Source organism: Dama dama, chromosome 22 (assembly GCF_033118175.1).
Source record: "Dama dama isolate Ldn47 chromosome 22, ASM3311817v1, whole genome shotgun sequence".
NCBI classification, from domain to species: Eukaryota; Metazoa; Chordata; class Mammalia; order Artiodactyla; family Cervidae; genus Dama; species Dama dama.
In genome coordinates, this window is record NC_083702.1 from 13,018,447 (window position 1) to 13,044,624 (window position 26,178).

Sequence of the window (26,178 nt, forward strand, 5' to 3'; positions counted from 1 at the left end):
CTACACCAGGCTCCTGGAGCCGCCGGAGCAGCGACGTTGGTGCAGCAGGGAGCCGGGCGGGCAGAACTGGTGCGGGTGGTTGTAGGGGGGTGGGGGCGGGGGCAGTGGGGGCCGGTGGGCCACCTTGACGGGGGAGCCCGGACCGCCCAGGGGCGTGGAGCCGCAGGAGTCGGAGGAGGCTGGGGCATAGCAGGAGAGAGCCTGGCTCAGGAGGGGCTCCATGCGGGCCAGGCAGGGCTTGTCCAGAACAATGACCTTGACTATCTGCTGGCACTGCACCAGGGTCCCGGGGGGCGTGGGCGGCGGCGGCGGCGGCGGTGGGGGCTGCTCCCTCGAGGGGCTAGGCTGCAGGTCTGGCAACGGCGCTCCCCTCTCGGCCCCCGGCCCGGAGCTGTGCGGGGACACCTGAAGCCTGTTGTGAATTGACACCTAGTTTAGAAACAGCCAGAGAAGTATGAAATGTTACAAGACTAATTCCCAGCTGCTGGGACTGGCCTCCCTCCCGGGCCTCCCTCCCCTCCCACCCTCACCCCATTCCCAGCTCTTGTGCCCATCAGGGGTTTGCAGGCCCCGCTCCCCATTTCTCTGCCACCTAGAGGGCACCCAGCTGCCAGGCAGAGGTGCCGGGCTCGGGCGGAGCCTAGAGACAGCTATGTTCTGCTCCAGCTGAGCCTCCTGGCTCCTGTCTGTGGGGTGGGTGGTTGGACCAATGGACTCAGGTTATGCAGTCTGACCTCACAGACCTTCTGGGCCGCCCTGGGCCACATGGGATCACCCACCAATCTCCTCACCGGCCTCAAGCTGGAAAAGCAGGAGTATCTCTACCGCCTCCCTGTCTCCCAGGGGTGCGTTGGGGACACAGGGACAGGGTCAGGAGGAAGGTGGCTTTCAGCCTTGCAAGCCCCTCCCCTCCTACCAGCTTTGTTAAAGCAAGGCCTCATCATCACTGTGGAATCACAAAGGTGTCTAAACCCTGAAATTCCAGGCACCCCAATGGGCGGTCTGGACATGCCCCATCCTCCCAGACTCCCCAGGGCCATGCCCACACATTCAAGAGAGAGTCCAGCCACAGTCAGGCCCTCAGCTGCCTTTCTGGCCCAACCTGGGTCCTGGAGAAATCTGTCCTGCTGCCAGAGGGGGTAACCCAGAAAGGACCCCCATTTTTCCCCCCTGGGTTGGATTGTGAGGGGTGGCCCCTCCCTCCATGGGCACTGGGGACTAGCCTGTCCTCCTCTTGCTAGCAGGGATGGTGGAATAAATAGCAGGATTCTGGAAGGAGGAGGGTTTAATTAATTCCTTGTCCCTCCAGCACTCCAGCCTGTAGATGAGATACACGCCTTTCTGGACTCTTGGACCTTTCCAGGGGTGGCTGAGACTCTTATCTCTGGGGTTGCTTCCGACAGTCCTGGGGGCATCACCCCTCAGGCTCAGGATGGGGGACACCAAGGCTGCAAAGGAGGGGACCCTATAGCCAGGCTAAACCACAATGGCCCTGCCCTACACTATCTCAGAGCCCTAAGCCAGCAGGTCCTGACCCTATTCACTGGCAAAAGGTGCAATGTCAAGAACTCCCCCTTCCCGGGTCCGGGTGCTGCCCTGACAGGTCACTTGGCTCTCCAGTCCTGCTCCTTATGCCCCCACTCCAGCCCCACTTCTTTGGTTTTCACAAGCCCCCACCTCCAGGGTCTGCAGGCCGTGGGCTCTACTCTCCATTCTCAACCTTTACCTTGGCAGTGTTTTCTAGGCCTGAGCTTCTTCCCCCTGCTACTCCCTGCCCTATTCCAACAAAGGAGTCCCCAAGCCCCTCAGTGCCCAGACAGCGCAGAGCAGGGCTGCATCTCCCTCCCTCTTGAGGAGTCCTCTGTGGTCCTCATTGGGACAGAAGGCTTCCTTCCATCCGCTGGGGGAGGGGGGGGGGCGGCTCTTTTCCCCACCTGCTTTGAGTTATTCCCCACTCTATTCTGCTCTATTCTGAGTTATTCCCCGAGAGGAAGTGGCCTGAGACCATGGAGTCAAGCTTTCTGCTCACTGCCCGCAGACTTTACTGCAGCCCCTCTCGGGGCAAACGCCTGACCGCCCTGTTCAGACCCTTGAGCCCCGCTGTGGCCGCAGCTCTGGTCTCACCCTGCACCTCCTCCTCCGCTCCCTGTCCCTGATCCCTGCTCTGCTGTCTGCACCTCCCTCCGCCCCACCCAAGCTGGCCCATCCTTATCTTTAATAGTAAGTGAAAAGCAGGAAGTGACAGCAGAACATTCTGTCATTCTGACCCACCCCCTGCGGATGAAAGAAAGAAGAGAGAGAGGGGAAGGGATGGAACATGAGTAGCAAGCCTGACAGCTCAGACAAGCTGGAGAAGCGCCTGCCAGCAGGCGGCCAGGCAGTGACAGGGGTGGGCAGCGGAGGACGCGGGGAGCTTGGGGTCCAGCAGAGAGGTTGGAGGCAAGGCTACCCTTGGTGCAGGGGAGCGGAGGCTGGCAGGGCCCTGGGGCTAGCCTTGCAGATAGCCACGTGGCCCTCTGGACCAGGGGAGGAGGGGGCGAAGGGCCCCCAGACCATGGTCCTCCCTGGGCAGGGGCTCGAAGGCACGGGCAGGGCTGGTAACTTGCGGCGTTTATCTGCAATGCTGGAGAACGGGCAGCTGCAGGAAGATGGGCAGGGGGGTGGTGGTCGCAGAGGATGGAATACCCACCCTGGGGGCTTGCCAGCTGCTGGGGCAGGAAGCTCCTCCGTGTGAAGGTGCCTCCTCCAGACACAGGTGTGTGGGGGGTGGGGGGCCACGGGGAGAGTGAGGGTGTCCTGGGGCTTCCCCGAGCTTAGTCAGGCTGGGGGCAGGGCTCCTCCCTCAGAGCCCTAAGAAGGGGCTCCTCCAGCTTGGAGTTGGGGGGGGGGCCTGTGTGAGCATGAGGGACCCTGGAGGCCTGGCAGAAATGAGTAAGGGGCTCACAGGGGTCCGAGGGGAGCCAGTGGGGAGGGCTGGGGTCCCCAGGCTTGCAGGGCAACTGCACGCCCCCTCCCAGGTGGTGCTCCAGGGCTGGCAGGGACCAGCTGCTACTGCCACTCCACCAGTCCCTTCCGTCCAACTTGGAGGGTCTTCAGACACAGCAGCGCCCACCCCACCCCTCCAAGGAGAAGCCCTAAGACAACCCCAGTCCCACCTCGCCTCACTTTCTCCGGCATATCCCACCCCATGGCCAGCTTTCCAGGTGGCTCAGCTGTGTTGGGCAGACACTGTACCCTCCCAGCCGCCCCCACTTTCCCCAGAGGCTTCGACTTGGGGACTGGACCTGAGGGGTGATTCTCAGAGGGGCCAGGCTCCCTCCACAGAGGCTGGCAGGATGTGGGAGGGGGACACGGAGTATCAGGACCATAGCATGTGCAGGGCGGTGGATTTAGGGGACCGTGGAGGGATGCAGTGGGGGTGCAGGGGGCTTCATCTGCACGTGTTAGTCTGGGAGCTCAGCCTGGGGGGCTCGGTGGGCTGGGCGTCCGGGGAACTGGAGGGGGCACTGCGGCTTAATTAGGCGCTGGAAGAGTGGCATTACCCATGCTAGCAGTAACTTTTAATTGTATCTCTTGAAATTGGTAATATGGTGAGTCGGGCTGGGGAGGCATTGATTAAAACCTGAGAAGAGAAACAACAGAGACAGTGAGAAGAGGGTGGGGCACGCAGACACACTCACCTGGGCGACCAGGCCTCCACTCACCTCCACCGCGCTGTCCGCCGCCTTCTCCCCCGCGGCCGCCGCCTCCCTTTTGGCTTTGAATGCAAACAGCACAGGGCTCACTCTCCACCGCCCTGTTCCTGCACAAAGCCCTGCCTCCCGCCAACCCCCCGCCTGCCCCCGCCTACCCCCGCACCATCCCACCCCACACCTCCCGACCTGGCATCCTTCTGGAGCCTCCAGGGGCCCCACAACTGTGGGCGGCAACGGACTTGATGCCTGAGCCCAGCTCTGCCACTGAGCAGCTCTGTGACCTTGGGCAAGATGCTACGCCTCTCTGGGCCCGTTTTCTCCTTGCTGGGTATTGTCGAATCTCCTTTACCCTTATCAGAGCCCCGGACGGACTGTGCGGAGTGGCTGTGAGGAGGCCTTGGTTCTTGGCTCCCGGGGGCTCCTGAGTGTCTGTGGCACAGACTCCGTGAGGGAGAGGCCCCATTCCTTTCTTGTTCCTGCTACTGAGCTGAGTGCTGAGGATTCAGTGAGCTGCACGTGCCCCAGGGCAGAGCCTGGTGCAGGTAAGAGCAGTCTGTGATGGCTACCAGAGATTTCTTTTTTTAAAACATTTTTTTTTTGGCCGAGCCCCGAAGCATGTAGGTTCTTAGTTCCCTGACCCAGGGAACAGACCTGTGACCCCTGCATTGGAAGTGCGGGCCACTGGACTGCCAGAGAATTCCTGTCTATGAGGGCTTTCTTTTCTTTTCCATCACTTTTTATTGGAGTACAGCTTTACAGGCTGTGTGAGTTTCTGCAGCAAAGCGAATCGACCACACGTAGACACGCTGCTGCTGCTCAGTCGCTCAGATGTGTCCAACTCTTTGTGACCCCATGGACTGTAGCCCGCCAGGCTCCTCTGTCCATGGGATTCTCCAGGCAAGAATACTGGAGTGGGTTGCCAATTCCTCCTCCAGCGGATCTTCCCGACCCAGGGATCAAACCTGCAACTCTTGTATCTCCTCTATTGGCAGGTGAATTTTTCACCACTGAGCCACCTGGAAAGCCCCATACATATACATACATCCCCTCTTTTTTTGGATTCCCTTTCCATTCAGGTCACAGCAGAGCCCTGAGTAGAGTTCCCTGGGCTGTACAGCAGGCTCCCATTAGTTATCTCTATTATACATAGTAGTGTGTATGTATATATATATATATATTTATCAATCCCATTCTCCCAACTCATCCTTCCTGCCTTGGTATCCATACATTTGTTCCACATATCTACGTCTCTATTTCTGCTTTGCAAATGAGATCATCTATACCATTTTTTTTTTTTAGATTTCATATATATGCATTAATATATATGAGGGCTTTCTGATGGGCCTGGCACACCCTGTGTACCCCCCGGGGACAGCTTGAGGACTTCTTCCAACTCAGTCACCCCTGACTCCCACCCCCACCCCCAGCAGTATCCTAGAGCCCTCTGCCGGGGCCCTCTGATTTCTCACACCTCTGGGAGGGCGCCCACTCCCTGCGATGCCCACCCCTCTGCTTTCTGTAACACAAGAGGAAGCCGGGCCAATGTTTGGAACTGAGGACCCCGCTGGGGAGGGAGCTAATGGACAGGGCCCTGGAGATGCACGTGGGTGGGCGGGAGGCCGGGGGCTGCAGCTACCCCGGGAGATGGGCTGTGCTGCAGAGAGTGGGGCGGGGTGTTCGGGAATCAGCCACAGCTGAGGTCTGACTCCGGGGTTTAAACAGCTGTGAAAACAGGCATGTGCTGTGACCTCAGACATAAAGGGGCCGCTGACAACAGAGCAGGTGGACAATTAGGAACTCATGGTGGCGGGTCAGACCCACACACAGAGGAGACATCACAGTGAGGGTCTCCGTGAGCAAAACCCGTGCTTGGAAAACCAATCTCATCTCCCAGCTGGTGGGGCTGGTCCTGTGATGCTGTCCCAGCATCTCAGCGCCATGGCTGTAACCAGGGGGGTTTGGGACCAGCATGGAGCCCACTGGAGGCTCAGCTCAAACTGACGTCCTGCTGGGAGCCTGGTTTCCCAGGGCTTGGCATGAGGCACACAGCAGGTGCTCAATAAGAGTTCATTACTGTAAGGATGAATGACTGAATTAATTCATTAGTGAAGAGTCCCGGATGGTTTGCTAGGGTTTGTTGGGCTGGGATTTAATCCTCAAGCCACCTCTCCCTCTGATTCCTTTTTCTTTGGGGGCAGGTGGGACGGGAGTGAAGGCCAGTCTTCTCCCTGCAGGCTGGGGGAAGGGAAGGGGCCGGAGGTAGAAAAGTAGGAGGGGGGCCAAGGGAAGGGAGGAAGAAGTCTACAGAACATGGCCAAAGGTGGCAGAAAATCTGAAGCTGGCTGAATTCATCTGGAGTGAATAATTCAACCTGGAGAAACCATTTGAGACACTGGGTTTGAGGATTCATGTGGGTTTCAGGAGGCTGACTCAGACCTAGGATGAGAGAATGCTGGTGGCCCCTTAGGAAAAAGTCTAGAGGGGGCAAACTGAGATTTCCAGACCCTTCTGGCCACCTTTCTTCTTTCATGCTCCCCGTCGCAAACACCCCCACCCCGCACACCAGCAGTCTGCAGAGAGCGAGGGGCCGGGGTCCCAACACCTCCAGGAGGACAGTGACCTTTGTCAGTGGACACATTTTTCTCTCGCCTTCCACCCACTCCCACTGCTGAGGCCCCAGGAGGTTGGGCCATGGAAAGCAGCATCTCCCTCGCCCAAATCCCCCAGGACCCCAAGGCTGGGGTGTGGGCGGGGCCTCCACATAGGCGGGGCCCCAGATCTGGAACTCACCTGTGGGCGATCCTTGCTTGGACTGCGGGTCCCCCTGGGCTCCCCCGGCCTTGAAGGAGAGAGTCTTTGTTCCTTGCTGCTTCTCCAGCTCCCCTGGGAAACGGAGAAGCTCATGAACAGAGGGAAACCCGGACCCCAGCACACAGAGGAGTGAGAGATGGGGGAGAGTGGGGGGAGAGGGGAGGGTCTCCTGAACACACGGCACCTACTTTCGCACTTCACGGCCTGTTTAGTGCCTGCTGAAGCCTCAGTTCCCCCTCCAGAGGCAGGGATGCCAGCCCCTGCTCTGACAGCCCGAGAGGAGGGGGACGAGGTTGACAAGACGGGGGCAACCACCCGGGTCTGCATCTTGGCTCTGATGCTGCCTGGCTGTGTGGCTTCAGGCGGGTTACTTAACCTCTCTGTGCCTCTGTTATGGGGACAACAGTGTCTACTTCATAGGATCATTAAGAGGGTGGCAGGAGAAAAGATATCAAGGCACTCAGGCTTGTCAGGAGCTTAACACACATCAGCTCCTAGGACGACATGGAAGGCTCATATGGTGCAGCTAGCGCCTCATCAGCGCTGGAGCCGTCCTGTCCGCCCACCGTGTCCACCGGTCAAGCTCCCCTGAGAAGAGGTTACCCAGCTGCTGAGGCTCCGGTGGATGTCTGCCTGTTTTGTTGCTCAGTCGCTCAGTGGTGTCCGACTCTTCGAGACCCCATGGACTGCAGCACACCACGCTTCCCTGTCCTTCACCATCTCCTGGACTTTGCTCAGACTCACGTCCATTGAGTTGGTCTGCCTGCTACTCAGCTTTAATTCCTCTCTCTACACTAAAAGCCGATTCCTTCCTGTCTGTCCTCAGTGGTGCTGGAGAAAGGCCAGTTACCCTCCTTGGGGATTCGACAGCTGTTATTACATCCCTCTTCAGTTCCTCTTTTCCAGGAGACATCACTAAAGTTCCCTGTGTTAAAGCTACTCTCTTGGGTTCCATTTTCGGCCTCTGTAGGGGGCTTCCCAGGTGGAGCCAGTGGTAAAGAATCCACCTGCCAAAGAAGGAGGCGTGGGTTCAATCCCAGGGTCGGGATTTTCCCCAGAGAAGGGAATGGCAACCCACTCCAGTATTCCTGCCTGAAGAATCCCATGGACAGAGGAGCCTGGCGGGCTGTAGTCCATGGAGTCGCGAAGAGTCAGACACGACTGAACATGCACACACTCCAGCAACTAGTCGTCTGTAATCTGGGGACACCGGCTCGCAAACCCCAAACCAGGACCATTTGTGCCGACTGTCTGAACCACACCATCAGTCGATACTCGATAATTTTACTGAACCGAGAGGTGCTCCTCTCTCCCCAGAGGGGCTGCCTTGGCTTCAGAGAAATCAGCGAGGAGCCCAGTCTTGTTTTGTCACGGATCGCGTGAATTTGGGGCCACTTCCCTAAGTTCTGTTAAACTCAGTTTCCTTATTTGCAAAATGAAGATAATACTACTCAGCTACTGGAAAGATGTGGCAGGAATTAAATCATTCGACAGGCGCAGCATTCAGCCCAGGGCCAGGCATGTAGTAAAGGCTCGATAAACAGGAACTCTGGCTGTTGTTTTCCTTTTTCTCTTTTCTTTCCTCCCGGGCTTCCTGAGCAACCTGTCCTCTTTGCTCAGCTTTCTTCCCTTTCTCTCCATCAGAAGAACAGGAGCAGATGTGAGCCCTCCCCCGCCACCACTTCCCTCAACCTCTGCACAGCAGGAGAGGATATTCACACTTAGTACCCAGATCCTGGTGCTATCAACCCCTTTGTTCTCAGAGGGGCAGATACACTCCTCCCAGGCTGATGGGGAAAGTCCCATGCGCAGCCAGGCTAGTGCCTGCCTTGGGTGCTGGACCCTCCAGCTGCATCTGGGACATTCTGACATTCTGACAAGGTGAGGGTGTATCCTTGAGAATGTTCTAGACCAACAGCTAAGATGGCATTGAAAGGAGCCTGTTATGCCCCTGAAGTCACACTGCCCACCTACAGCAGAAAGGGAATTTACACCCTCCCTGCACCAGGCATTAATGAGTTTAGTTATATGCGCTGGTCGGGAGAATTTTCTGTTTTAATCTGATTTCACTGCTTTCTTAGGAAATTAGAAACAGAAACTAGCCTCTCATTTTCAGACTGGAAAGTATGTGAACCTCGGAATCAGACGCCAGTGCAACTGTCGGGTCGTCGGCTTCTAATATGCACTTTAGACACATCCTTTAACTGCTCTGTCTCGTCCCGTGAGGCCATGAGTCCTTGCAGCCTCCCTCCGGGCACACCTAAACAAGCCGCCAGGCACACAGTAGGTGCTCTAGGGATGCTCGTGAAACAGCACCGCCTGGCGCATCGGCACCCTCCTCAAAGCTCCCACTGCCTTTCCTCCTGCCTAAGGGGTTTAGACCAATTTAGAACTACTTTTCAACTAAGTGGCCATGCAAGGCAGACCTGGAGTCTCTTTATTTTCTGTTGGAGTTTCTGAATCCATTCTTATTTAATTTTCCTTTAAAGGCTCTCTGAAGCTGCCGCAACGCTTCTTGACAGGAAAGCGTGCAGGTGGGCAGAGACCGCAGGTTGTCACTGCTCTTGTCTTGAACCCCGAAGCCACCGGTAAGCCACCCGGATGGATGAAGCGGCTCCAAGATTGTCTACAATGCCTGAGTGAGAGCAACCGAGAACAGGCACTCCTTGGAGGATGGAAAGACAGCTCCGAGGTGAGGGGCAGTCAGAAAGCCAGCTGGGACTCTTCAGAAAGACAACGTTATGAAAAAGTTAAGTGGGGGGGCCCTTACAGGTTAAAAGGCATGAAAGACAGGAAACAACCAGCTGTGATGTGTGGGGATCTGAACCGGATCAGGGAGGAGGCTGTCCAGGGAGACTGGGTGAGAATCTCTGCCCGGATCCCCTTGGTGGGCATGCCTGTCTTTAGGGCCGGCTCGCTCCCTGGTCCTGCTCAAACCCAGCGGAGTTCTGTGGCTGAGGGGCCCACAGGGAGCCCCGCAGCCTGGCTACACGTGCACATGCCCCTGAGTACCTTGGTTTAACTGTGAAGCCTCCATCAGCCGTGATGGTGCAGTGGGGCCGGGGCGGGGAGGGCTCAGGAAGGCAGAGGGGCCTTGATCACCCACACTCACTCCACAGAGGGGTGTCTGTCTACGAGCGACCCGGGGGTCTGGGGTGCCCCGTCCTTACACTCTATCCGGATCTGCTCCAGCTCTGTCACCTCGGCGATGGACTCCTTCAGGTCTTCCACAAACTTCTGCATCTCGTCCAAGCCCAGGGCGCAGAAATGCAGCACCTGCTTCTTCTCGCAGCCCGAGAGCGGGGTCACCAGGGTGATGCCATGAGAGTAATCTGGAAGCCAGACCCCAGCCACCATGGGCCGTGAGCAGCCGCAGGTGAGGCCTGGGCCCAGGGGTGCCTGCCCCTCCCCCTCCCCTAGCCACATCCACAGGTGATAGACTTACACTCATTCTCGAAGAGGTGGAACTGCATGCCTAGCAGGCCCACAGACCTGCAGAAGGTGTACGTGGAGGAGCTCTTCTTCTTGGGGCAGAGTTTGAGAATCTGTCCAAGAGAGGGAGATAGACGTGCACTGACGGGTGTGCACTCGTGTGATAAACGTGCCTCACACTCCTGGATGGATGGACACCCAGGGCCTCTGGTGAACACAAGTAAACCCGCAGAAAGGGACACACACGCCCAGGCAGACTTACACACTTAGGATACATTCATACACACATATACCCGTGACACAGACTTACACACTTAGGATATATTCATACACATGTATACACACATGTGTGCACACATACATATACACACACAATATACAGCATGGAATAGTCCAGCGGCCCTTCCCACTGCATCTAGCACCCAGCCCGGACTCCCGGCCTGGTCTATAACCCCCACCTCATCTGGTTCCTGCTCTGCTCAGGCCGAGCTGTCTCTCTGTGGCTTGAACAGGGTGGGTGGGTCCCCCTGCGGGTCTCTGCACCAACTATTTCCTTGTAGCTTCTCCTCACTCAGTGTTGTGCTAAGCTGCTTCAGTCATGTCCGGCTCTTTGTGACCCCAGGAACTGTAGCCCACCAGGCTCCTCTGTCAATGGGCGTCTCCAGGCATGAATACTGGAGTGGGTTGCCATGCCCTTACCCAGGGGAATCTTCCGTCCCAGGGATGGTACCCGGCTCTCTTAAGTCTCCTGTGTTGGCACGCAGGTTCTTTACCACTAGCGCCACCTGGGAAGCCCCTCCTTGCTTAGATCTTGACTCAAACATGGCCTCCTTAGAGACCCCTTCCCTGACCACCATTTCTAACAAACAAAAACAAAATGAAAGAAGAAAAATCCCAGCCTCAGGATGCCGGGGTTGTGGGAGGAGGACCCTCGGGATCCATAAGTCAATCAATGGGTCAATCCATTAATGCCTAACAAGCCGAAAGGCAAAGTGAAGAAATGCATATACAGGTGACGGCAGAAACTGGTACTTTTTTCCTTAATGGGGCAGTGCAGCGTCTCAACCACTGGACTGCCAGGGAAGTCCCCGGTATGTGTTTTGAGGATGAAGTAGTGTAAGGACTGGGCAGTGAGTGGGCAGGCCACCTTTGAGGTGGGGGGACACCTGCACTCAATGAGGGGAGAGAGGGGGTCATGCAAGGTCTGGGAGCTTTTCAAGCAGACGATGAGCAGCAAAGTCAGGGTCTGAGATGGAAAGAACCTGGCCTCGGGAGAACAGCTGGTGGGTCAGGGGGTGGGGATGGAGGAGAGGCGTGGAGGGAGGTGAGTCGCATGGGTGGGTGGGCTGACTCTGCTGCTCTTTGGAGGTGGACCTCAGGCGTGATCGTCAGATGTGGGACAAGGTTAGAGGCAGCGCCGGGATGAGTCATGGATGGAGAGGGTGGTGGGGGTGGAGAGGAGACAGAGACCAGACCCCGTTCACCCCTGCTTTCTAGCACTTAGAACAATGCCTGGGACACAGCGGACACTCACTAAATATTCACTCTATGGATGCCTGTGTTCAAAGGGCTTCCCAGGTAGTGCTAGTGGTAAAGAACCCACCTACCAACACAGGAGACCTAAGAGACTCGGGTTCGATCCCTGGATCAGGAAGATTCCCTGAAGGAGGGCATGGCAACCCACCCCAGTATTCTTGCCTGGAGAATCCCATGGACAGAGGAGCCTGGTGGGCTACAGTCCATAGAGTCACACAGAGTCAGACATAACTGAAGAGTGAAGGCTGAATGCCGCATAGATGTACAGACGTGCACACGCATGTGCGCCCACGTGCACACACACACACACACACACACGCACACGTGCCAGCATTCCCCTGGACCCAGGAACAGTACCAGCCACTCTCAGACCCCCTGCACCTCCCAGGCTGCGGGACAGATGGACGTGCAGCCCTCTACCCTCCAGCCCCAGGTTTTTCATCATGACAGGGAGGCAGACGCCCTGGGACCTAGTCCATTCCCACCAGGACCGGGAACCCCGAGCAGATAAGCTCTCTGCGCCTTGGCTTCATAACCTACAGAGGAGGTTATCCTGTCTGCCCGGGCCACCTCACACCCCAGGCGGTGGAAATCGGCCGCTGGGTGTGCAGCACCCTGGGGGAGTAGTCCCCGAGCCCCTCCTTGCTCAGCTCCTGGCTCAGCTCCCCGCTCACCACCAGCAGGTCGTTGAAGAGGAACACCTCCCTCTGGTGCGCGGCTTGCTTCTGCAGCTTGTTCACGTCCGTCACCTCGAAGAGTCGGCTGCAGCAGACCAGGCGGCGATGGGGCACCGAGAGCACCTGGGGGGCGCACGGTGCTCAGCGGGGGGCAGACGGGGGCCCACCGTCGCGGCCGTCACCCTCCAGCACCAGTTTCCAGAAGAGCAGATGCAGGCCTGGTTTGACCCTGAACCTCCCCTCTCCTCCCCGGGGCTCTCTCCCCTTCCTCGCGCTCCTTGGGGAGCAGGGCTGGGTAAGAGGGGTTCATGATGCTGGGAAGAAGTAAGAGGATAAAAGGTGGAGGAAGGACATTGAATAAAGTCTTGGGGGTTTCCCCGGTGGCTCAGTGGTAAAGAATCCACCTGCCAACTCAGGGGACACAGGTTTGATCCCTGGTCTGGGAATATCCTACAGGTTGCGGAGCAATTAAGCTCAAGCACTGAAACCACCGAAGTCTGCACACCCTAGAATCCAGGCTCCACAACAAGGAGTAGCCCCTGCTCCCCACAACTAGAGAAAAGCCCCCACAGCACCGAAGACCCAGCACAGCCAAAAATAAATAAATAAACATTAAAAAAAGAAAAAGAAAAGAGCCTCTGGATCATTCAAGTCCCACCACTGTGCACCCCTCTCCCTCCGAGGCCTCCTCGAGGGCACCCCCACATTCTGGGCTGCGCCTCTCTTGGCTGCACACCCAGACACAAGTGTGCAAGGTGGGGGGTGGGGGTTGGTCCCAGGGACACTGGGAACCTGCTCTAGTGTGTGAACCAGCTCCAGGGGGGCGTCCACAATCCTGACAGAGGCTGGGACTTCAGCATGAAGGGCTCTAGCCAGGAAAGGCTGACCCCACATGAATGGGTGGAGGGGTCCAGCACAGAGCCTCCAGCAAGGTCCCCAAACTGCCCCCTGAGCCAGCCAATGGGGAGGAGGAACCGGAGAGATCAGCATTGGGGAGATGGAGGCCAGACCTTTATGTCTGCGGTATATGGAGCTTCTGTGGACACCTAGAGAGGACTGCCCTTAAAAACCACTGCAAACTTGGAGCAAACTGTGACTCAGCCTACAGCTCAGGGGCACCCCAAGGGTTTGAGACCCCATGTCGAGAGCCTGCTTTAGCCCATGTCCTGCCTTCTCTTCAGTAGATCATCCAGGATGCCCAGGGTCCGTCCCACCCCAACCTCCCTAACTGGCCTTCCAGAGGCTTCAACCCAAGAGCCCGGGCAGTCTTTCCCAGCATCTCACTTCCACCCCTCCTACTGCAGGAGCTGGTCAAGGCAATGATAAGGAGATAGGCAGGTGGAAGGAAGAGGGTGCAAGGAAGAAAGGGAAGGAGCTGGAGACAGGGCCTCTGTGGCCAGAGGGGGAGGCAAGTGACCCCTCACCCCTTCCACTTCCACTCCCCCAGCCCCCCGCCAGCTGAGCACTGTGACCCCACCGTGGGCACTTACAGTCTTCATGCCCACGATGGACTTCTCCACCTTGGTGACGTACGTGACGTGGTCCTCGTTGGACTTGAGCTCCTTCTGCTGAATCCTCTCGTAGATGCCGACCACCAGCTCCCTGGGGATGTCGGCACCGTCATCCACACCTAGGGACGAGGAGTGGGGACGGGATGGGGTCGGGGGTTCAGGGGCTGGAGCCAGAGAGGGGAAGTCCACTACCTGAGTGACACTCCCCAAGAGTGGCCTTGATGTGGCCCTGTCCCTGCTCCAAAGCCTTCAACGGCTGGCTCCACATCCCTGCTAAATTAGAGATGACCTCCCCGGCCAGAGCACCTACTGTACGAGGGCTCAGCACGTGTCCCAGCCCCACCTCCAGGTGCCCCACAGCCAGTCTCGGCTGCTACCTCCAGGGCCTCCTCCTCATCTCTGATAACAGCCTCCGGGCTCCTGCCTTTGCTCCTCCTAGCATCTCCCACTCCGGCCCCGCCATGAGGGCACTGCCCGTGTGCTGTCTTGTCTCTTTCAGGCCCTCCCCTCCCCTCCATAGGGAGCTCAGTGATTAGTTGTCAGATGGTGAGAAGATCCCCTCCTTGCTGGGAGTACAAGGAGGGGTGGGACATTAAGTGAAGGAGAGCAGGGCAGCCCCTGCAGTGATGCAGTAACAAGACCACCAACCCATCTCCCACTTCATGGTAATGATCAGACTCTGGTGACAAGAAACACCAGCAGGAAGTACACCAACATGAAAACAACTTTCCCCAGGAGGTAGAAACCGAAGCAATAAACAAAATCTTCTTTCTACTTCTTCTAAATCTTCTTTTAACGACTGTACACTCCTCTTTTCAAGAGGGAAAAATGAAAAATAAAACATCTTGGGCAAGTGGTCTCCAAGCAGTTTTCTTAAGTGTTGAGAGGACATTTCACCTTCTATGAGCGACTCTCTGGATTGACCCCGTGTCTCCACATCTGAGCTTGGTTCTGAGTTGGGCAGATGAACCAAGAAGCACCCCCCAGGGCCCCTGAAAGAAGCCAGGCTGTGGCCAAGAGGAGCAGGGCAGGGGCTGAGCACTCGGGGCTCCCAGGTGGAGATGGCAGGTTGCACGCCTCTGCTCCTTCTGAACACCCCGGAAAAAGGAATCGGCAGAGACGGGGGAAGAGGCGGGGGCAGCAGGGGACCTGAAAGTGGGTGAATGAGCGCACGGATCAGTACACCTGGGAATGTGGAAACGGAAACCAGCAGAGGGATTAGAAGGCTCAGAACCACCAAGCGCTCTGGAGCTGGCAGAGGCCTGGAGGTGAAGGTGGGCTCGAAATAGGAAGATTGGTTGAAAATTAGAATAAAAAAGGCAGTTAGACATCCCCACCCCTTCCTCCACTCCAAGCCTTCATTCTTTGGAAGGGTTGAACCAGGAACTCTGGGCTGGCGGACCCCAAGCACAACCAGTTGGAGAAGGAAATGGTAACCCACTCCAGTATTCTTACCTGGGAAATCCTATGGACAGAGGGGCCGTGGCGGGTACAGTCCATGGGATTGCGAAGAGTCGGACACGACTGAGCAACTTACACTAAGCATAACCAAGAGTGAGAGTCTGGCCTGAAAACTGGGGTGTGGAGCTGATGTCTATGTATCAGGAGACCCCCGCAAGCCCACTTCCCACGAAGCTCTCAGAGTGTTGGCAGAGAGACTCACCCCCTCTGGGCCACAGGTTGGATTTTCTGAGGGATTGAGCAGCACAAGGGAAAGTATCTAAAGATATTGCAGTCACTTCTCCCAGTGAAACAACTTAATGAAATGTTGACATGAGAAAGCCCCCCAGTTGGTAACCCCACGCACACTTGGAGTTTTAATCAGCCTTTTAGGGGCTCACTGCTAAATGTGGATGAGCAACCAAGCTTCATCAACTGTGTATGGAAAGTCTCCAACACAAGAGAGGGAAAGTATGGGGGAAACTGAAAAAGGAACTTAGAAGAAAGCAAAGAGAAACTCAAACAAACAAACAAACAAGTGAAAACATATTATTCACATCTTCAGAGATACATAAGAAGATATTGCATCTACAAAACAGGAACAAAATGCTCTGAAGAGCAACACTTAGCAGAAAAGAATTCTTGAGAATGAAAAAGATGACAGCAGAAATGAAAAGTTAAGCAGGAGATTTGAAAGATAAAACTGAGGGCCATCTTCGAGAAAGTCAAACAAGAAGACAAAGATGGCAGACAGAAAGTTACCGTCAGAGGCTCAGACTGGGAGGTCTAACATCTGAAAACTAGGAGTTCCAGGAACACAGTCCAGAGAAAAAGGAGAGGGGAAATGGTCAGATGCAATATTTCAGAGGCATGTGTTTCAGACTATTAATAAAAGGAAGAAACTAGTTCCCAGCACAATGGGTAGAGAAAGAGCCAGAGAAGGCACATGATAATGAAACTCAGAACATGAAGGACTCCCCCGATGCCCGGCATGCTAGCCACCTCCTGGGCCCAGGCAGCAGTGTCCAGTGCCCTTGACCACCGGGGTGACAGCCTTCCGTGGGGGACTGAGACTCTGAGCAGTGCTCCTGCCACCCCCCAGCTCCCCCCTACCTCGCAGGTTCCGGATAAAGTCCTCCAGCATCATCTTGCGGTCGGGCTTGATGTTGGGGCTGTACATGTCGGTGTTGAGCAGGATGATGGCGAAGGCCAGGATGAAGATGGTGTCCGGGTTGTGGAACTGCTGCACCACTTCGGGGTTGCACATGCAGTAGCGCTGGCTGCCGTGGGGACACGCATGGGGCGTAAGGGCCCTGCGCTCCCCAAGCTCCAGAGAGGGGGGCACTCGGGAATGCGTCTGGTTCTCTGAGGGTGCGCTTAGGCCTGGGGGCCTCCCTGTCACCCCACACTTTGGCTCCCACCCCCACCGAGGGGATGGGGCAGGTGTAATGCACCCACAGACCCCAGGCATCCCCTCCCCACCAGTACCAGCCTCAGACTGATGCTCAGGAAAGACCTGCTGGTTGACGGGGACACACGAGGTGCCAGCAGGCCATCTGGAGGCCAGATGCTGGTCCAGCTCAGAAAGCCCCAGAGGTCTGCCTGCTTCTTTCCTCCCCTCCTGCCACCCTCCCACCCCCGCCCCCAAACCCCAACCAGCCCGCTATGGACTCCTGTCCTCAGCTCACAGCCCTGGCTGCTTCCTCCATTCCCCGGGTGTGTGGGGGACTCCTGCCCCCGGCTGGCAGACCCCTACTTTCCCCATGCCGAGCGTATATGAGGGCTGGAGAGGGCCCACCTGAAGGCCTCTATGAGCCGTTCCACCTTCTGGGCCTCGCCCTGCACGCGGATATGGGCCTGGAACTTGCGCAGGGCCTCGTCCAGCTCCATGGCAGAGAAGTCCATCTCGTCCACCACGCAGCTGAGGCCGGGAGGGGTGGGGGGCCGTAAGGGCGGTGGGCCGGACCTCCCTCCACCAGCCAGAGCTGGGGAGGAGGGCGAAGCCCACCTGCTGGCTAGACAACCCCTCCCTGAAGGAAAGACAGGACTTGGGGGCCTGAGACCAACCAGGAGGGACTTACCCATGCCAGGGTCTCCTGCCATAGCCCAAGAGGACCTCCTCACCCCCTGCCTCCCCCTGCAGACAGCCCTGCAAGGTGCTGGCTGAGGGTCCTCCTCCCATTACCAGAATCTGGGGCCCAGGGCGGCGGCCGGCAGTCCAAGGCCTCTGGCTAAGAGGATGCTGAGCCCAGACCTCCCGCCTCCAAATCCCAGGGCCTCTTCTCTCAGCCCCTGAGCATCCAGAAGTCAGAGGTTTAAACGGTGAACACAGTTTCCTCTCCTGTCCTCTCCAAGGCCTGTCAGGGGCCTGGCTTTCTCCCTGCTTTCCGTTCCATTTGGGAGTCTCCTCTTACACCACCCCTCCAGTGTCTGAGTGTTCGTAGCCGAGGAGCCTGCCCACCCCCAAGCAAGTGACAAGTCAGCTTAACCTCTTGGCCCCCAGCACATCCAGCCTTGCCCTTCTGGGGCACCCTGTCCCCAGGGTCATGAGCATCGATCAGGGCAGGAATCTGGGCCCCACAAAGCAGCAGCCCTGACGCCCCCGAGGGCCACAGAGGCTTCCACGTGGAGCTGATGTGTCCTTTTCCGCATACACGTGCCGCTCCACTCTTCTCTGCCCTGGCCACCCCACACCCGTCCTATGCTGCCCTCTCTTAGTTCCCATACGATGCAGAGAGTAGGGGGGTTTTTCCTGAACACAGGGGAAAGAAATAGAAGGGTACCATCAGAGGATTGACAAATCCAGTTTGTTTGAAGATGGTTTCTCTGGTGTTGGGGGAGAATGAACGTACAGGGAAGGGCAGGAGCAATAGAGAAGCAGGGGCCGTCAGGATGCACCTGCAGAGGGCCAGGCGAGAGATGGGGCTAAATCGGAACAAATCGAATGGACCCGAATGGACCAGGCCAGCTCAGAATCTGAGAGACATACTAAGGGAAGAACTGGGGGAGGAGATGAGGGTTCATTTGGTTGATCTACAGGGTTCATAAGAGGCCACGTTAAATAACGGTGCTACTAGGCACAGAGGAGGATGCTGAGGGTGAGAGTCAGTCCCTGGGCAGCCTTCACCAGGCCACAGGCTGTGTTAGCAATTCTTGCAGGAAAGTCAGGGTGTACATCTTTTATGTTTTACCAAGTATTTAATATTTTAAGTTGACCTGAGTAAATATTTGATTATGTCTGGTTTGCGGAATTCTTCAGATAAAATGTCCCCACACCTAGCATCTCTCTCTTCTCAAAGCTAAAAGTATATACGTGTTTATTTGGTATAACCTGGACAAAGTACTCCAGTGGGTCTGAAGTAAAGACCGCGCATTCTGAATTCTCAGCAGCCCAGGAGGCTCTTCCCTGAGATCGGCCACCTCTGTTCCTGCCAACTCCGGTCAGCAGGCCCTGCTGCCTCTCCCTGGCTCAGGGTTCTACCTACCTCTCCCCTCCCCACAGCCTTTGCTAAGGGTCAAGGCCTCAGCATCTCACCACAACTGTGACTTCAGTAGCCTCTGGACCAGCCTCCCTGCCTCCAAACCATCTTCCGGAAGAACATTTCTAGGACATCCATGGCCCTGCTTATAATTTTTCCAGGGCTTCTCACACCCCCTGTATGAAACCCGAGTTCCCCAGCAAAGCACAGCCCTGGTCGCTCCCAGTCGCCCCTGCAGCATCCTGGCTCCGTCCTGCAGCCTTGCTCTCCAATCACTGCATGTTCACCCAGGCTGTTCCTTCGTCCTGCGGCCCACCCCTACCTCCAGGTCTGCGTCTAGATGTCCATCTCTCAAAGAGTCTTCCTCGACCTCCGTGGTTCTTCTGCTGTGTCTCCCACCAGGCCACATGCTCCCAGATCCTCAGAGTTAATTTCTGCATTCCTAGCAGATATCTGAACTCAATATTCCTGGGGTGGATGAATGAGTGAGTGACAGGACCAACCTGGAGAACATGAGCTGGAGAAGGAGCCCTGTGGCTGGGGCTTTGACCTGGTGGCCCAGATCAGCTGGACCTGACCCCCGGACACGGCTGCCAAGGGAAGGGCCAGTGGATTCCAGACCGCGGGCAGTGAGGCAGAGTGGAGTGCACACACTTCCCACTGTTCAGCCACCTTTGCAGGCCAGGGAGTGATGAGAACCTGGCCAGCTGGCCCTGATGAGGCTGGACCTGCCTGGCGAGGTGCTGCTGACAGGGGGTAATCCCGGTGGTGCTCCCACTTGGGTCGGGGGAAGCGGGGGCTGTGCCCTCCGACCTGTGAGATTCTGCAGGGATGTGGCAAGCCCCTTGCAAGGGCTGGGGAAGCATAAACACAGACGCTCCCTGCATCTGTATAAACAGGTACAACCTTGCATAAAATTGCTCGTTAGCATGGATCCACGCATGGTGTCAGTCTGCGTTGCAGGAAAATGAAGCGTTGTACACAACTGTGATCAAAATGAATGTTGTCACCTCCACTATTTTTTTTTTAACGATAGCAAGACAGTGTCTGGCAGACAAAGGCACTGGATGAGACCTGAAAATAGGTAATGATGGCAGCAGGGATTTTTAATTGGCCAGAAGAGACTGCGAAGACCTGGAAGCTGAGGCTCGGGCCAAGGCTGGGAGAGATGTGTGCGCTGCCCATGAGGGACTCTGCTCCAGGCGGAGCCGGGCCAGTTTCAAGATTAGGATGGAAAACGAAACCACCCACCACCACGAGCTGGAGGAACCCGGGAGTTATTTCTGCAGTTCTCGTCTCATACAATTCAATTAAAAATATCCCCATCCGCCACAGAGTTATTTTCGTTAGTTGGAACTCATAACATGCCTAACAAAGGTCAGGGCCTTCTGCAAAAGGGCGACGTGGCCAACAAAACAAAGCTGGAGGAGGCTGACGCAGGAGGGCCTGCCAGGGTCCCTGGTGACGACACAACAATGAAGAAAATCCCATTTGAGGGCCTCAGAGGGGATGGCTGCTGACGCACCTTGAACCTGCCCCACAAATCGGGAGTCAGTGAGGATGCCGAGGCCACTTTCCTTTTGCCGGGCTAGCAGCCCCACCCGGTGGTTCTCAAACTCGAGGGCTCACCAGAGCCACCTGGCAGGCTGATCAGCAAGCAGGAGGCTGGGCACCACCCCAGGGTTTCTGATTCCAGGGGTCTGGGCTAGAATCTGAGAATTGACATCGCTAACAAGTTTTCAGGGGCTGCTGCTATTCGAGACCCATGCTCTGTGCCGATGACAGGGGTGGGTCAGGAAGATGTCAGGCCCTTGGTGTCAGGCATCCTTGGGTTTGAATCTTAGACTTCCCTGGTAGCTCAGTTGGTAAAGAATCCATCGGCAATGCTGGAGACCCCAGTTCAGTTCCTGGGTCGGGAAGATCCCCCGGAGAAGGGATAGGCTGCCCACTCCAGTCTTCTTGGGCTTCCCTTGTGGCTCTGCTGGTAAAGAATCTGCCTGCAATGCGGGAGACCTGGGTTCAGTCCCTTAGTCGGGAAGATCCCCTGGAGGAGGGCATGGCAACCCACTCCAGTATTCTTGCCTGGAGAATCCCCATGGACAGAGGAGCATGGTGGGCTATAGTCCAAGGGGTCACAAAGAGTCGGACGCTACTGAGCAAATTTCACTTCACTTCACTTCCACCATATAACTGTCAGGTTCCAGTCACTTAGCCTCGCTGGGCCTCACTTTTCTCATCTCTAGAATGGAGCTAACCCTGTAACACCGAGTTACAGGTAACATCCCCACCAGTGGGCAGGTGGGGTTATGGGTTTTAGAAGAGATGATGTATGTAAAGCTCTCAGTTTATAACAGAGTATAAGAAACAGAGAGTTCCCAACTTGCAGTTGCCAAGGCGTAGGGGAGGGAGGGATAGACTGGGAGTTTAGGGTTGGTAGTCGCAACTATTACATTTAGAATGGATAACCAACAAGGGCCTACTGTATAGCCCAGGGAATTATACTCAATATCCCGTGACAAACCATAATGGAAAAGAATATATAAAAGAATGTCTCTATAACGGAGTCACTTTGCTATACAGCAGAGATTGGCACAACATTGTAAATCAGCTATACTTCAATAAAAAATAAAAAAAATAAAAATAAAATAAAAAATATATGTGTGTGTGTGTTTAGTTGCTCAGTCATGTCCGACTCTTTGCAACCCCATGGACTGTATGTAGCCTGCCAGTCTCCTCTGTCCATGGGATTTCCCAGGAAGAATACTGGAGTGGGTTGCCATGTCCTCCTCCAGGGGATCTTCCCAACCCAGGGACCGAACCCAGGTCTCCCGCATAGCAGACAGTTTCTTTCTTACCTTCTGAGCCACCAGGGAAGCCTATATATATATATAGTGACTATATATATATAGTGACTCAGACAGTACATGTATATATACACAAATATATTTTTAAAAAGGAAATGAGAGTTTGGTTAGGAACCAAATCAGAGCTGATGTGCCCGGTGGTTAAGCAGATCTGAAGTTTCTACTAGCAGAGCTATAAACAACCTTGCCATCATTGCCAATTAACTCTGCCTGAAAGTCCATCACCAGACCCATCAACTGTTTATAACATAGGCCGTCAGAGAGAGGAAACAGAGTCGGCTCAGACCAACGGAGGTTTGTGGACCAGTTCCTCAGCTCTGCTTTCTTCCTAGATGAGGGTGTCGTGGCCAGCAAATAAAGGTGCACCAGGGATGGGAGGGGCTTCTCGGGTGGTGCTAGTGAACCCACCTGCCAATGCAGGAGACACAAGAGACGTGGGTTTGATCCCTGGGTCGGGAAGATCCCCTGGAGGAGAGAGTGGCAACCCATTCCAGTGTTCTTGCCTGGAGAACCCTATGGACAGAGGATCTGGCAGGCTACATACAGTCCATGGGGGTCACATAAAATCAGACAGACTGAGCGACTTAGTACGCACGCGGGGACAGGAGGGCATCTAATTTTGGCCAGGGCACTAGACGTTTCTTCTCTCGGGCCTCAGTCCCTGCCCGGGGAAAATGAGGGGGCTGGACTAACTGACTGTCCAAGGCGTGTTTCTCAGCACCATGATTCACAACTGGAGTCTGACATGCGCAGTAGAGACATCTGGACCAGACGCCTGCTGGGATGAAGCAGAAGGCAGGAAGGTGCAGAGCTAAGGGTTCAGGCTGTGGACCATTCTGCCCGACTTCAGATCTCAGCCACTGCTCAGCTCTGTGGGCAAGCAACCCACCTTCTCTGGTACTCAGCTCCTTCACTGGGTGCAGACTCCAGCATTCGCCTCACAGCGCTGCCGGGAAGAAAGAACGTGGCTCTGCGTATGAGGCTCTTGGAACCATGCCTGCTGGCACACGATACACACTTGACACACGTGAGCGCCCACGCACTCACAGACAGCCCTCCTGAGAAACCCCGGGCGGGTGTGACCCCCAGGAAGGACCTCCAGGAAGTCCCCTTGCACTGAGCAGCCAGTGTCAGCCACCCGAGTTACCACACAGGATTGAGAGAGACCCCTCCTGGGCTAGGACTGGAGGGCTCAGGAAAGGAGTGGGTGCTGGGTTTGTTCATTTTTATACAGAAGCCCAATTTCCAGGTACCCGTGACTAAGCCAAAGGGAGTCTCAACTCTGGACTTGGAATTCATCCCACTCTTAAACTTGGAGTTCCAGGGTCTCCATGTTCAGGAGTGAGTGATTGTGAAATACCAGTGACTGCTAACTGTTAAGGAGAATCTCTCATCCGTGTGTGTGCGTGCGTGCGTGTGTGTGTGTGTGTGTGTGTGTGTGTGTGTGTGTGTATAGGCAAGGGTGGAGGAAAGGGCACTGGAGAGGGGAGGGCTCGAGGTCATAAAACCCCAAGACACCCCTGTTAGAAGAGACCTTCTCCTTCCATCCCTCTGAGTGGGGGCAGCATCAAGTTTTCAGAGTTGTGCAAAGCCTCCTATCAGTGTCTGCCCCTGGCCTCTCTCCATCCCCCTCCAGACCCACCAGGGTGGGCATGGGTGCCGGCCTGCTCTCCCCTCGCCCGTGGACCTCCTCGGGAGCAAGACAACCCATCGGAAGCTATACGCAGACAACATCCAGGACCTTCTGGAGTCGGCGCTTCCCAGCGAAGAGAGGCCAGCGCATTCCAGCCTGTTAAATTTGACAGACAATCTGTCTTCATTTCTGAGTGTCCCCGAAGAAGAAGAAATCTGTTACACGCTGGCCGACACATTTCCAGGGAAATGAAATAATGAAATTTGACTGAAACGTCCTACTTCAGTATCTAACAGAGGATGGAGCAGACGCAGTGCAAGAAGGAATCCCCCAGGGAAACCTTCTCTCCCACCCTGCCCCCCAGGACTGCTCAACCCCCAAACCGCCCTCCCTGCATCTCCGTGGAAAGGACAGATGCTGTCCACGTGCGCGGCAATCACGCGGGCCAGGAGGGAGGCTGCTGAGAACCCGCACACAACAGCCCCCCATCCACTGGCCTTCAAACCTGCTGAAGCGAACACTTCAGGAAGGAAATAGAGCAGAGGCAAATTTCCCAGCCATGTGAAAACGGAGAGGGAAGTGCTTTCAGCCCCCCCAAGAATTCAGACCCCCACGGCCCTCTGGCTCCCACTGACCTTCCTTCTCAGCACCAGAGGGGGGCTTCCTCCAGGCTCGGGGCAGCCCCTCCCATCCCCAGCAGTGAACTGAGACCTGCCCTGAGGAGTCTGAGGTTTCCCTGTGTTAGGGGAGGGGCCGTGGGGGAGTGGGGGGTGAGGGGGTCTAATGCCCTGGGCTTCTTTTTATGCCCTGTGGTTTTAAATAGAAAATACAGTAACAGAAATAGCTGACATTTTAAAAGAATTTACTAAGCATCAGGCACCGAGTTAAGCACTTCATATCCATTTTAAAATTTAATTCATATGACTGGTTCTATTATCCCCATTTGACAAATGACAAACTTGAGGCTGGCTTCTCCTAAAAAAAAAGAAAAAAAAGGGAGAGCCAAAACCCAAAACCTTCCCAGGTAAACACGGGAATGGACATAGCCCTTTGAGCTCAGAATGCCTTCTATTATTATTCAGTAGAGCCTGGTTGGACACATTCCTTCTTGGAATGGGGCTTTCATGGACTAGCACAGAAAGGAATGAAAAGAGAGGTCAGCTTTTAACGGCACCGAGGGCCTGATTCTGGAGGCAAATATCACCACCTCTGTGATGCTCAAACGCAGATCAGCTTCAGGGGCAGATTCCGTCTGGTGCGGGGCACCTCCGCTCACCGTGTCCGCCCTCCTCCCAGGCCCTCTCCCTCCGAGAGACCTTTCCCCACCTCTCCCCTTCCTGTCTGGCTGTATCTTGGAGAGTGTGGCGGTTTGGGCTGTCTCAGTCTCCAAGGGGAGGGGTGATTTATGTCTTTTATTCAGCAAACAGCTTTGTACGGATGGATGCGACGGGCTGAATGTCACGGGTGGGGGCGGGGCGCGCTGCAGAATCCCCTCACTGGTGCGTTTCCTCTGATGGGGGAAGGAAGGGGCAGGGGATGCTGGCTTGAGCCGCAGGGAGATGCCAGAACTCCCAGGGCCTGGCTGCCTCGCCAGTGCCTGCCTCTTCCTGCCTCTCCGTCCTCTCCGGGCACCTTGCAGGGGACAAACCAGGCATCCGGGTGATGCAGACTTGGGGGAGGAGCTGCCACATGCAGGCTGGGTGTGCCAGGGCCTTGGAGCCCAGGGCCTGTGTGGTGGCAGAGCAAAGCACGCAGGGTGGGGGGCATTCACTGGGGCAGAATCCAGGCTCGGCTCTGCCCTCCACCCTCCCCAAGCCCACAGTGCCCACTGGAGGGTCCTGGGCCCCTCGCCTCTCTTTCCACGTTCCTCCTCTCATCTCTCCCTGTTGACACCTAGGTCTGTATCTTTCCTGAAGCCATGCCTGTTCCTTCCCCTTTCTATATGTACACACACAGGTACACACATGGGATACCCAACTCAGCCCTGGTTCCCTACATACAGTAGGCGCTCAATATTTGGTGAATGAGTGGTGAATGGCCATCCTGTTCTCCTGAATGCAGCTCTGGGTGGCTCTGGCATGGTGACAAAGCATGCTTTAGGGCAGAAGATTTTGCATGATGCCAAGATGTTACAAACGCACTAAGGATTGGGGAAAAAGATAGATTCATCCCTGGTGCTGGAGGGACCGAGCTCACACAGCCCAGCCCAGCTTCTCTGCAGGTGAGGAAGCTGAGGCCTGGAGCAGAAGTGACATGCAAAAACTCCAGCCTGTTAGGAGCAGAGCAGGAGTCAGAGCTGGCCTCTCGGGTCCAGCCACCTCTTCTCTCACCCCACTGCCCCCTCATCCAAGCCTGAGCCCGTCCAGCCGCCAGCCCAGCCCCCAGCCCTGTGCCCTCCTGCATAGCAGCTGGTCTGAGTCTCCAGCCCACACACTCAGTCTCCCGTGGAGGATGGGCAATTAAGTTTTCGATGTGCTGCTCAGCACAACCTGGGCTGGAGAAAAACCATGTGTTCCCTGAAGTGCAGGCGGGGGATGGGGGGGAAGCTGGGAGCGGGGGTAGGGGGATGGGAAGCAGGTTAGAATTCCAGGGCCAGACCACACGAGACCTGGAAAGGTGGGAGAGACCAGACAAGGCAGTCAGGGCCTGGAAGTGAAGCTGCCACCTCTGCCCCAGAGTAGAGGACAAAGCCAGGTCACCCCTGGGTCGTGGGGCAGCTGGAAAGAATGAAGCCATCAGATGTAGCAGCTTCACTCGCTCATTGGTGGAAAGGGGACAAAGACAAATGAAAAGGCTGGAGAGATGAACCAGAAGAAAAGTAGACGAGGAAAAAGACAGGAAATTGGCTTTCTCCTCTTGCCTAGTTCCTCAAAGCATCCCCGGAGGGGGAAGGGAAGCATGTGCATTTGTGGGTTTGGGCACCAGGAGGGACAGCCAACTGTCCAAAGCCACCAAGTCAGAGACAAGAGAAGGCCATCAGGGATCTCAAGGTCCCTTGGATGGGTCCCACCTCCCTCTCTTCTGACTGCATTCAGGTAACAACTACCCCATCATGGATTTCGGTGACAGGGACTCCTAAGGACAGCTGACCTCCCCTCAT

General features: G+C 56.0%; 1 protein-coding gene across 2 annotated transcripts in view; it reads right to left on the bottom strand.

Moving 5' to 3' along the window:
- Positions 1-26,178, bottom strand: part of IQSEC3 (IQ motif and Sec7 domain ArfGEF 3) — an 84,903-nt gene continuing 58,725 nt past the window's right edge. The window contains exons 6-14 of one of the 2 annotated variants that reach the window (XM_061124057.1): positions 16,901-17,023; positions 16,216-16,382; positions 13,642-13,781; positions 12,149-12,274; positions 9,952-10,051; positions 9,677-9,838; positions 6,486-6,578; positions 3,705-3,757; positions 1-429 (exon numbers count right to left, since the gene is read on the bottom strand). In XM_061124057.1, coding sequence (XP_060980040.1) covers positions 1-429; positions 3,705-3,757; positions 6,486-6,578; positions 9,677-9,838; positions 9,952-10,051; positions 12,149-12,274; positions 13,642-13,781; positions 16,216-16,382; positions 16,901-17,023 — 1,393 coding nt within the window. Of the gene's footprint in view, positions 430-3,547; positions 3,623-3,704; positions 3,758-6,485; positions 6,579-9,676; positions 9,839-9,951; positions 10,052-12,148; positions 12,275-13,641; positions 13,782-16,215; positions 16,383-16,900; positions 17,024-26,178 lie in introns of those variants that run through there. The other variant, XM_061124058.1, reaches the window with a different exon arrangement.